Here is a 13387-nt window from a genome sequence, read left to right as displayed (position 1 = left end):
ATAACATGCTGCGATGCAGATTTAGCTTTACGAAATATGGTGAGTTGCAGTATTAATCATTTTGACAATTTAGGACTATGCATGGTTAAGACATGTCACTGAATTTGGTAAAAGCGCTGCAAAATTGAGTGTTTATTGATCCAGCTTTCTTTGCATCTGGTTATACTAATTTGGTATCTGTCAAAAGGTGAGGATAGCCATGTATCTGTTTTGTTATAGTTGTTGATGTTTCTCACGAATGTGAACCCATCGTTGTTTGATGATTATCATATTTCAAGAATGGAAGCGCCTGTGTTGAGGGGAATTGTTTCACAATTGTCTGAGTCGTGTTATCAACAGTCTTACTTTTGATATGACGGAGTCATACCAGCGTCTAATTATCCCAGAAAACAGGTCAGAACATAAAACGCTTTGACTTCTCAAATGTTATGACAAGAAAGATTATTATTTCGAAAAACATCAATAATAAATCTAGCATCAACGCAAAACAGATCCCTGCATTAATCCTCTGGAAAAAACAGAGTATGTAATAATAGATACATGTTATTTGACTCGTAGGAAAACCACATAGTCCAGAGCAGTACTGAGTAATACTTGTTGCATTATATGGTCTTCATTATATACGGGCAAGCATAATGGAGAGAAAATGTAGATGGGCATTTTGAGCTAAAAATATGTTACCTAATAAATTAGATTAGATCTGAAATTTGGACATTTATTCATTCCTCACAGACCAGAGAGGGAGTGCTGAGCTTATACTATGCAATCTAATAATGTATTGAAAACTAGATATGTCAGAAGGAATCTACTTCTTTTATAAAATCCACGTTAGTTTTATACTATGTAATACAATTTAATATATATATATATATATATATATATATATATATATATATATATATATATATATATATATATATATATATATATATATATCATCACCAAGTCTTGAACAATATGTTGATTTATATCAAACGCGTTTCCGGGGAAAAGCTATTTAGGTTCAATGATTGTTTTCGTTAAACAAACGATTGCTGTACATGTTAAATTAAGTAATTCCTTTAAAGATATAGCGATTAATGCGATATCATCCCTCGTACATTATTAAATTGCCCTTTTGAGATATGTTGCAGTTGGTTCATTGGTGTATTGAATTTCTTTATAAAGGTAAATTAGTCCTGCAGGTTTGTTTGATATCAAAATGCAAAAATAACACCAATCTACGCTAGAATAATATCGTAACTCAACATGCAGGTCAATTTGACTAATTTGTTGTACGGTAATTCAAAACTCCTACGCGGATATTCGTGAATTAACATGTATAATGGACACATGCGAGAAATCATGCAAGAAAACCGAATTTAGATACAGATTTAATAAACTGCAAGAAGTTGGTTCATGTCTATTACCCCAAGTAGATAACTCTCTTTGAAGGACTGGCATATATAATTTTCATATTTATGTTTGTTATATAACATAAGGAGCTAAAGCAGTCAAACCGAACAGAGGAAATAATAACATTTACAACTATGCAAAAACACGGAGAACAAGACACACAATCCATTTCGTGCTTTTATGGAAATACGTAAATAAAGGATATTACCTGAGTGCTCATTTCATATTAAAGTCATGATACGAGACAAATATGAAGGACCTTACTTGAGTGCTCATTTCAAATTCTATTCAAGAAACGTGTCAAAAATACAGGATTTTACCTGAGTGCTCATTTCAAATTATATTCATGAAACGTGTCATAAATAAAGGATTTTACCCGAGTGCTCATTTCGAATGCTATTCATGAAACGTGTCAAAAATAAAGGATTTTACCTGAGTGCTCATTTCAAATTCTATTCATGAAACAAATCAAACAGTTTTTTCCTGTTGAGAGCCATGGATTTGTGTGGTTTATGTGTCTTGGCTTTTTAACGCTGCTTTAACGAATTCTTAATCTTATCGCCCGATGTCTACAGTGTGGCACTTTATCGTGATGTCTAGCACTGGTGCATCCTATCGCAGACATGTCCCACCAAATCACATTATCCTGACATCAGAGGTACCATGAAATTCAAATTATTCTACAAGTTTCATAAAGTCTAGACAAAAGGAACACAAATATAAGCTTTTAATATTGCATGATGAAAGATGCTGATTTCATTTGACTAATCTGCAGAATAGTGTATTTAAATGACATCGAAATAATTTCGGGTGGCTCGTTCGCTTCGCCTCTATCTTGCATGAGTTATGACGTCATGTTGACAACATGAGATATTTGGAACATATGCCATGTATCAAATTCATGACACAGACGGGGTCTAACACAATTTCGTGGGGCACCAGTGAAGACAATGTAATATTATCATCAGGCCTATGAAGAACCCAGTCTAAAATATGACCATTTTATCGGTTAGTCTAACTGTTTTAAGCTGAAAATGTGATTATAATTTAGGGGTTTTGATTTGTATAGATTTCCAGGAGTTTAGGGAACTACTCCAAAAAGAAATATTCAGTCAGCATGTTTTTCGATTAGGAGGCAGAAAACATGGATCGACATTCCATTGTGAGTGAAGTTTGGACCGGTTCAGACGATGTGTGTTCGGAACTGAAAGTTGTAGCGTAGTTAAGACGCTGAATTATGGATTTCGTTGTCATGACAGCAATTCTGCCTCCGAAGGAGTGGCGTGGAAACGGCTTGATAGAGTAACCGAGGGGTGTTAGACCCACACACTTTGACTCATCACCTGCTAATTTTTGCCATGATTTTGTTAGAAAAAGACGTAAATATATTGACAGTTAAGAATAAACGAGACCATTGTCGAGCATAAGGTGATGTCGTCATGTTCAAAACAAAAGACGGTTGTTTTACAATTGGGGCAAAATGACTGAATATTATAAAATATTACAATATATTATTATTTGTATGTTCATGTAAATTACAAAATAGTGTTACGTGTTTACTGTCTTAAAAAACGTGATAAGAAAAAAGTGAAAACAAGAAGCTTTGTAAAATGTAACTGATAATTTCTTTCCCTACAAAAAACAAGGTAAAAATGAGAAAAAGAACTTTCGGTTTTACGAATCAAATCCAAAAATAATCCAAGAATTAAAGAAAGGAAGCCCTAGTAATAAAAAGGTCATAAATGAAACTGAGTTCGATTCCCAATTAAAACCAAAATGGAAAGCAATGACATATGCTGTGGTCAGTGTTATACTGATATGTCAACAATTGTTTGTTGAAAAAGAGAAAATAATATTCCAGTTTGAATTCTGTATAAATTTCGATAACTTTCTTCGTCAAAGAATGAATTTAGAGCACAAGTAATTCAAGGGAAAATAATCTATTGGAATCCAAATAATTTGAAGAAAAAATAAAATAATTAGCCAAAAACCTGGCCACAACATAAATCACTTTGACTTCTCAAGTGGCATGACAAGAATGTATATTAGTTCTTAAAACATCAATAACAAATCAAGCTACAACGCAAATCAGATGCCCGGATCTGGGTAAATCCTCTGGAAAAACCAGAGTTTGTAACAACTGATACATGTTACTATTATTAGTTGTTTACTTTGAAAATAAATAAGAACAGTCTGAACTAAACTCTGTTCCAGTAAACAAAGTTACATTACAATAGCATGTAATGGAATTTTTAAAAAATAAAACTAACGGACAAGCAATTAAATTATATTAAATAAAAATTAAATCATATATATACGAATCATTTTTCCACATAAAGAAAAAGAAAGATTTATATAATAAAGCTTTCTTTTTACCATGGATTAACTATATATGAGGCTTTTAAATTAATATAAAAAGAACTCTTTTGAATTATACAAAGTTTGCATGTAGTAATATTTCTATACAAGGGAAAGTGCATCTGCTATTAAATTCTTTTCCCTTTATGTGCCTGATGTCAATGTTATATTCTTGTAACAACAAACTCTACCTTAGTAGTTTTTTATTTGTATTTTGTATGCTGCAGATGAAAGTAAGTGGGTTGTGATAACTAAATACAATAATCGAAGAAAGAGTTCAATTAATGTAAACTTCAAAAACAATGTTAAAAGCCAATATCAAAGCCAAACATTCCTTCTCGATTATTGAATAATATCTTTTGTGCTTACTTAATTTCTTAGAAACATAGCACACTTGATGATCAACACTAATTTTATCTTATTGAATCGATGCTGATCCAACCCCAACATCACTTGCATCAACAGACAGTTTAAAAGATTTACTGAAATGAAGCTGTATGAACTGGCGCGCCTTTGCGTATGGCTTTGTCCAATGCATTGTCAAATAAATGTATCGCATGTTCATCGGACCTAACGATATCCAGCAAATGTCAAAGGTTACGATGATCAAGTTGTCATTGATCGTGCCAGATCTTTTTTGTTGTGGCAATATAAAAGGCACGTGATCTATCTTTTTTTCATTTGGCTTGACAGGGTTGGATCACAGTGCTCGTTAGAAGATATCTCTTTAATAGTTCCGATATGTGTCCAGTATTTGGAACCATTTCAGCAGAAATATATAGAGTCGAAGCACGACCTTTGTTCTATATATGTAGCTAATTTAAACGACACTGATACCAAACTAAAGTACACTAAATTCTTTGGAACAAGAATTTTAGTGGGTATATCATAATTGGAGGGATTATATGTGTGTAATGGTATTGTAGCACATGCTTGTCACAATTAAAATGGTGGGAGTAATTACATTCCTACTGCATAAATCCAAATTAAATATAATGTCTGGTGTAATGATTATTATTGAACTGGTGACAAAACGACTGACTAGTGACCGTGGACATGATGCATGCATAAAATCATAAATAAACCTTGCTAACAATAATGAAATCTGTCATATATTTTTAGTTCAGGACATTAATGGATTTTCGTCACAAGCAAACACACACATAGACACATACATACATACATACATACATACATACATACATACATACATACATACACACCCTATCCATATGTAGATTATCATCATCGTCATTTTGCACTAATGACGAAAGTGTGGAGGATAGAATGGTAATGAAAGACGTAATGGAAGGAAGTACATTGGAACGCCCACGCACCGAACAGCAATACTTGTAGGATGGCGCACTTTGGTCAGCTGATGCATCTGTTAATAACGAAAGAAACAATCATATGATCGTTAGTGTGTACTCCATTCATATATAACATCTGAACGTTAAATTAAAACATATTCTAAAATAGTTTGTTTTTGTTTTGCTAGATGCACAGACAATTTTGAAATTAAGGGTTTATTTTGTTTGTGTTCGATTTATTTGATTTTAACCGCACTTTTCACATATTACTTTCCATGTCTTGCCAAGAAAATCAGAGCTAAGTGCCTTCTCCAATCACACACTGAGGCAGATAACCCGAGCGATCCTCATCGGGTATCGAACCAGCAACCATGTAATACGAGTCGGACTCTATATCAACTGAGCTACTGCGGATCCTCTAGAAGATTTGAAGAGCTGTTTACTACTAGCTTTGCGATGACTTCTTGAAACTGCCAATGTCCGTTATTTGATGAATTCAGTTCGTACTGTTATGATCAGCTGCGTTAAAAAATACACAACATGTTGCCTTTCTAACACGTTAATCAAGGAAGCCCATCATATGATAAAAATATATGACGATTATTTCCCAGAATGTGTATTAGTTCAGTCTCTTCTAATCTTTCAGATGTTAGCTTTGATTCATGCTAAAAAAAATAATCATCGCTGATATTGGCCCACACAGTGCGCCGGTAAAGAGATTAGAGGTAACTGACACAAGACCATATCAAAAGAGAAATAAATTTGTGAGAAATCGGAGATTGAAGTCAGTAGCGTCCCCTGAATTTTATAGGCGGCAGCACGGAACAAAGGACTCCAACATTATCTGTGGCACTTCCAGTTTTTACAAACGAAGAATCATCCTTTAAAAATGTCTCTCCCCTGCGGATCATTGACGTTAGCCTCGCTCAGAGAGGAGTTAGGAAAAGCAAAAATAGAAACAACAAAAATCGGAACTAAGTTGTCCGGCCGGTTACTTGATAACCATAATCGTTGTCTGTTTCCTCAAGCGACATAATTTACATAAACAAGCTTGGAAACAAAGAAGCAACCCTCTTCGTTTGCTTGTCATATTGCAGCAAAATAACTATGACATAAGCATTATATATAATCAACAAATTGACTATTTGTGGCCCAGTTGTGTATATACAAGGCAGAATAGTGTATTGTGTTTGTTTGAACCAATCCTATATAATGTGATCCATACTCTCTTATTACGATTATAATGTACAGGCGAGTTACTTTATGTGATTCTCTGATTTCAAAGTCATCAGTTATATGCAATATGAAAATTCTATTATTCTACTAGATATAAACTATCAGCCAGTAGAACAGTTTTCAAGCACATATTGAGAGAAATATAATGAATTGAAAAGCAATGTGTTAAACAAATTATTGACTTTCATAATCTCCTTAAAAATACAACCGCCAGCAAACAATTTTGTTTTATAGCGGCAGAAAACGCAATTAATTTAGAAGCAATAACTTGTAAATCCTTGACTTGTTTGTTACGAATCTAAAGTTTATAATCCGGATGATACCTTCTGTAGTAAGACACGAACAGTTTGGAATGACCATGACCCCTCTTCTGCATTGTCGTAGTTCTATCCAAGCAAGTACTTGCAAAATTATAAGATTGATTATTAAAAATAACCGCAATTCCATCAAGCTGAATTTAATTTGGTGATATATTAGATTGCAATTTAACGTCAGAGAGTTATTGTTCTAATTCATTTATTAAATACGATAATAATTTCGACACGATGTTAATACTCTTTACGATGAGACTCAAGACCGTATATATTTCACGTTGTTACGGCCTCTTCAGCTCCCATTTTGTTTTTACCAAATATTGATCTTATACAATCGTAATCGTATTGTTCAGGGTGGAAACACGATGTCATTGGAACGCGATATTATTCTAAATGAAATTGTCATTTAATATCACCCACGGCAGTGAAAAACAAACACGATAGTCTCAACTAGCAGTAATTTCTACAATGAAGGCTCCATGTGTAAACAGTTTTATGTATCAAGATTGCTCCGTCTGCTCTTAAAATTAAAAAAGCATGCACAGTAATAGCATGGCTCCGATAATTGAGTTTACTAAAGAAAAGATTAATAATTGTGTGTGTGTGTGTGTGTTTTGGTTTTAAGAGATTGGACATAGATTTAACGATTTTAGTTATATTGCTAAGATGTCTGTAGTGTAGCAGTTTTTTGTGTCTAGCACTTGGGCATAATGTCGCATACATGTAACATCATGTTCCACCCATTCATGTTATCCTGACACTAGGCCAACTAGTCCTAACTCTAGCCTCTTTGTGTTGAGCTAGAAGCGAGGCAGCTGTTAGTGTCACATTTGTAAGTCTTTGGTATGACTACGCCAGGGTTCTAACCCTCGACCTCTCGTTTCAGAGTCGGACGCTACAACCACTTAGGCGGGGGCCCCAAGTGGTCGAGTGGTCTAAAGCGCTCTCCGTTACGAATCACTGCTATCTCACCTCTGTCTGCGTGGGTTCGAGTCTCGGATTCGGCCAATGTGGGTATGTGAGAAAGCTTGCCGGGTTATTCTTCTATCATTAATACTGGCCGCCATGTATAGCCTATCGTGTGCTGAAAAAATGGCGTTAAACCCTACAAGAACAACCAACCACTTAGGCCACCAGAGTGGTCTGGTTATTAATTAATCGTTACAGTCTAGTACAGGAGTCATAACAAACAAGACGGCTTTTGGTTCATAAAATGGCTTTGGTTTGATCCTTTTTAAAGGAAAAAGGATTACAGATGCTCTAAGGTAAACAAAAAAATAAAACCGATGCAGGACCAAACTTTACTTGTATCTCAATAATGTTTGTTTCAATTGCACTTTCTACCATCAAACGCATTTGTTCAACATTTCTTCATAATTTCTGGCATACATGAAGTACCCCAAATAACACATTAAGTAATTTTCAATATATTTAATGTTTTTCTTTGGTTAGATTACTCCATTTAGAGGCAGTAAAAGTACGTGGGAACCCTGAATACTCTTGTAGCTTACACTAAACAAATAGGACTTATACAGATATATCTATTAGGCATCTATTTTGCCATGTGAGGCGTGCTGATAGCCAAGTGAACAAAATTTACATATATATATATATATATATATATATATATATATATATATATATATATATATATGGCAGTTTGTGGGCCATCCGCAATTGTTTATGATCAGTTGCGTTTTTCCAATGACTAATGGAAACACCGACCTTTTAACCTTCAAAAAAAAAATGGAGACGGCCACTATCAATTATACATTTAAAAATAACCATTAACAAATACCGCTTTTAAATGTGACTGGAATTTTTTTAAATTCTTCATCTAAAACTTCTAAATCAGTTTCTTAATAGGGGAGGGGCTGCAACAGCATATGTATCTTATTGAAAAAAATAATTAATACATATTTTATTTTTTGTTGCATATGCAAACAGAGTCAGGGAACAGGCAGTTCTTTAGAAAATGAAATCCTTTTACATTAATCTACAAATGATCGGAAACAATAGTAAATATTGCATCATTAAAGTAATCAATAGCTAATTTTGTTTTCCATTAACGCCATATGTTCAAACGGTGTTTCCGCCATGACACCGAATGACATGAGATTACACTTACGTACTTGATCATCATAATGAATTATAATAATGTACCTTCTTAAAAATAATTTTAAATTTTTTTATTTTAGGTCAGGATTATGATATCCTAAAATTTCTACCATGTGTGTGGAAAATATAGCGAAATTCAAGAATCTTGCCCCATTTGTGGGGAAAAGATAAAGAAATTAAAGTCTCTTTCGCATTTGTGTTGGCAAGACAGTGAGATCTAAAAGTGTTCCCCATTTGAGTGGGAAAGATCGATAAATCTAAGAATCTTCCCCATTTCAGTGGAAAAGACAGAAATATCTAAGACTTTTCCCCGTTTGAGTGGAAAAGACAGCGAAAGCTAAGAATCGTTCCTACTAGAGTGGAAAAGAGAGTCACATTTTTCCCATGTGAGTGGAAAAGACAGTGAAATCAATGAATTTTCCCGATTTGAGTAAAAAGGACAGTGAAATCTGGGAATCTACCCCATATGAGTGGAAAAGCTGCGAAATCGAGGCAGAGAGAATGGGACTTTTTAAGAAAGAGGCTAGCACTAATACAAATCCGTGTCGCTTGGATTTTATCTATCGCTCTTGTCCACTATCAATGATACATTTTGTTCTCAATCAAGTCCGATTCCAAGTAAATACAAGATGAATTTTCAGTGTATTTATCCTCTCATTTTTGTAACTTTTGAGGGTGTGCAGAGTGAAGAACATGTTGTATCTTAAGTAGAGTGCTGTAATCAGCAATGTATCACACGTAACTCGATCCACAACACATATCACACGTGACTCGATCCACCCCATTAATCACAAGTAACCCAGTCCACACCATATATCGCAGGTAACTCGATCGACCCCATATATCACGCATGAGTAGATCCACCAGATATATTCCACGTAAGTCAATCCACTCTATGTGGTATGATTAGTGTGATTAGGATTTTTAACGTTGCTTTTAACAATTTTTCAATCGTATCGCTACGATGTCTGCAGTGTGGCAGTTTATAGTGATGTCTACCACTGGGACATCATACCGCAGACATGTAGCATGATGTCCCACCCAGTCACATTATCGTGACACCAGGACGACCAGTCCTAACACTAACCTTTTAATGCTAAGTGCCGAGGCAGCTAAGCGAGGCAGCTGTTAGCAGCATTTTTGTAAGTCTTTGGTATGACTTGGCCGGGGTTCGAACCCACGACCTCAGAGGCGGACGCTCTAACCACTAGTCCACCGGAGCGGTCCTTATGTGGCATGAACGACTTATTCAATCCAGAGTAAATTTATGAATATATCAGTAAAGTGGGTCAAAAACAGCTTTTCTAAATTTAAGGTCTCACAATTCAACCTAATTTCAAATGATCATATTTTACGTCATTGCCTCGTCATGTTTGAAATCGGATAATAATCTCAATATACGGTCATTTACATTGTTTTTACTTTAAATTTGAGTAACTCTTAAACCAGTCTAAACAAATTCAGAATGTAAGGGAATCGATAAGCTGCACAAATAGTATTGTTACTAGAAATGGCGACCAATTCTTGAAATACGAATAGGTGCCTCAGTCGCTAATCTATAAACATTCCTGACTTTAGTACTCTATGATGTCTTTAACAAATACCGGTAGATATTTTCTGTTTCATAAATACATAACGGACCATTTTTCTTGAATTTTCTAACAACCTTTATAAAATGCAAATTATTTTGTTTTTACAAAATGAAGTTTTAAAATTCTCAATAAAAGCAGCATCCGTATTAATTTAATAATACAGTGTTTTTGACATTGCAGACAAAATATAAGTGATTCCTATTACATAAGCAGCATTTGAGTTCTAGAAAACTGCACATATCAGCAGCTGCATTCAGAGCATACGTGGGCTGAGGATATATATATATATATATATATATATATATATATATATATATATATATATATATATATATATATATATATATATATATATATATATATATAGTAAAGCGTCGTTTATCTGTCAGGATGTGGGACTGTAATCATGACGGATATGAGAATATACGGGTAATTAATAGAATATGTATATTAAAAATATTACACAATAGACCAAAAAATCATAATATCTACATACGTACATGTACCTGTTGTTAATATTGTGACGCACAATGCCCTAATGTTTAACAGAGACTGACGGTTAATAAAGTGGCGGATAATCGAAGTAATACCGGAGCTATCTATTTATCTACCTATCATCTGTCTATCTGTCTATCTATCTATCTATCTACAGAATTCTGAATTCCTTTCGGAGTTCGAACCCAGTGCCTCTCCTCACACCAGCGATGTAACAGGGGCTCTCATTGCCACAGTGACACGTTCGTAAAAAGAGACCAGAATCCTTCTCTCTTTCCATCTCTCTGTCTCTCTAAGATAGTGCCCAAGGGACGAACTTGATTACTAGTAGATAAACTAGACTGTTCTCAACTTAGCAAATGATTCAATACAAAATATACATAACAGAAGGTCTAGACTTTTAGTGATTAATATTAATCAATTGGAAATATATGTCTGTAAAAACAATTTGAAATGTGTTATCTATCTGTGTCATGGTTAATCAGGGCTGGAATTAAATATCGAGTAGCAGGTTGCAAAATAATGTTTCACATGTTTTAATCAGATTTCAACGTGACTTCCAAGGTGACGAAAGTGTCCCGGTGATTTTTGATTTTCAACAGTGATGGTAGCAAACATTTGGTATCAGATCAACCACGTAGCAAAGGTACAATAAAGGGGGTATCATTGCTACATAACACTGTATTTCCAATTTAGCTTGTTATAGAACATAATTGAATTGGTCTACTTTAATTACATCAAAACAAACCGTTTTGCTGCTTTGAACATTTGATATCTCTCTCCACACGTACTATTAAATAAACAGAATGCACGTATAAAAGCAATAATTAAAATATACCTATGGTATTCTTTGAACGTAATCCATTAAAATATTACGTTCTTGTGTCGTCATATTATAGCAGTCAAATCACATTTGAACTTGACGAATACCTGTGGACTTTGGAAAGGTAGTGTCACTCAGTTCATGATAATTAGGCCAACAGAACACATTGCAGTAACGAAAGTAACTCGGATCAGACGTTTGTATCTGTTTTAGGATTCTTTTCAGAATAAATAGGTGATTTTGCTTGGCCGCTATATAGTGGGCACAAGTAAGTTACAGTTGTTTCGTTAGATCTACATAACGACGTAACCATATTACAGAATCTTATGACATGATTTTCCACAACAACGGTTTCACAAAATTCTCAAAGTTTTCTTATACATATGCTAATGCTTATTAAATCGAATTTTTTAAAAAATAGGTAAATATAATAAGTCCAAAATAGTCAATGTTCTATTTTACTTTAAGCACGGCTTTAATGCAAATTAATTAATACTTTTTTCAGACTCTTTTTTGCGTGGACAATTAACAAACTGTTTCAAACGCAAACTCAAAAAGTATAATAGCAATTTAATACATTACCTTTCAAAGCTCACCCCTGTTAGGTTTAATATCGATGCTGCTTCCGTTAACAATTCCACAAATCCTGAAACTTTGCAGAAGCTTTGCCCACCTGTCCAGTCGTTGACTGTCATTCGCAAAATCTCATGCGGAACACATACCAGAATGAATAATAAATCAGCCAAGGCTAAGCTTACCATGAAGACGAAAGTTACAGATCGGGCCGATCTGCCTCCTCTAATTGCGAAAATAACTACGCTATTACCTACAATTCCAACCAAAAATACAAAACCGTACACAATTACCAGTGGCAAGAAGTGTGGTTCCTTTATCCATGGATTTCTAAGTTTATCTATGTTTCCTTCATAGTAAAAAGAAGAATAGTCCTCAAACTTTTCTGAATCTACAATAATGCTTTCCGTTGCATTCAAATGACTCATTCTGTAGTGTCGTTTATTAATGCTGCCCGAGTGAATCAATGTCCTTGTTGGCCTTTATCTTGGATGCAGTAAGTATATAGTGCCTATAACTAAATTTAAATTTAAAAAAGCCGAGGTTACTCGATAACTATTTATAGCGCATTGTCTTATAGCATTTTGTTGAGGTATGATTTTGAGTTAGATACAAGATTCCAGTGGTAGTGAATCACGTCACAGCATTATCATCTAAATGATGCACATGAAGAGTAATAGCAGTGCAATATAAAAACTTGTATGTCCCTTTCAGACTGTTCTCTTATCTGTATGGTGCTTTATAATTTCTTGCATGTCCATCATATGGCAGATGCAAAACGCTAATTTGTATTGCCTATGTTTGTAAATCAGAAACATCCTTAGGTATAAAATCTGTGACGTACCTTATTTGACACAGTTTATGCAAGCAACAAGCCCACTGCTTTTCTTATGACGAATTTCCTTGGCTTACTTTAATGAAATCCTAAGTCTGGCAATCTTATTTCAATCAAAATGTGTACTGATGGAAAATAAAAAGACTCACAGGGTAATTTCATTCCCTTTTAAAAATCACGTCCGTCTGAGTAGCTGACGCACATATGTCAAATCATGATGTATTGATGTCCATATTTTTCGCACTCGTTTGTTTGTTTCCATTATCTTTATCGAAGATATTGGACAAAAACGCCACTATAAATGGATAAACATACAGTATATGTTTCCTAAAATCGAA

General features: G+C 34.3%; 1 protein-coding gene across 1 annotated transcript in view; it reads right to left on the bottom strand.

Moving 5' to 3' along the window:
* Positions 1-13113, bottom strand: part of LOC149799443 (QRFP-like peptide receptor) — a 114172-nt gene extending 101059 nt beyond the window's left edge. Inside the window, exon 1 of the mRNA XM_089957077.1 lies at positions 12224-13113. Coding sequence (XP_089813203.1) covers positions 12224-12642 — 419 coding nt within the window. The 5' untranslated portion in view covers positions 12643-13113. The remainder of the gene's footprint in view (positions 1-12223) is intronic.
* Positions 13114-13387: the final 274 nt, after the last annotated feature.

The sequence above is a fragment of the Sinohyriopsis cumingii genome, chromosome 5 (assembly GCF_028554795.1).
Source record: "Sinohyriopsis cumingii isolate HCF-2022 chromosome 5, ASM2855479v2, whole genome shotgun sequence".
NCBI lineage: Eukaryota > Metazoa > Mollusca > Bivalvia > Unionida > Unionidae > Sinohyriopsis > Sinohyriopsis cumingii.
This window is presented reverse-complemented; position numbering and strand designations above follow the sequence as displayed.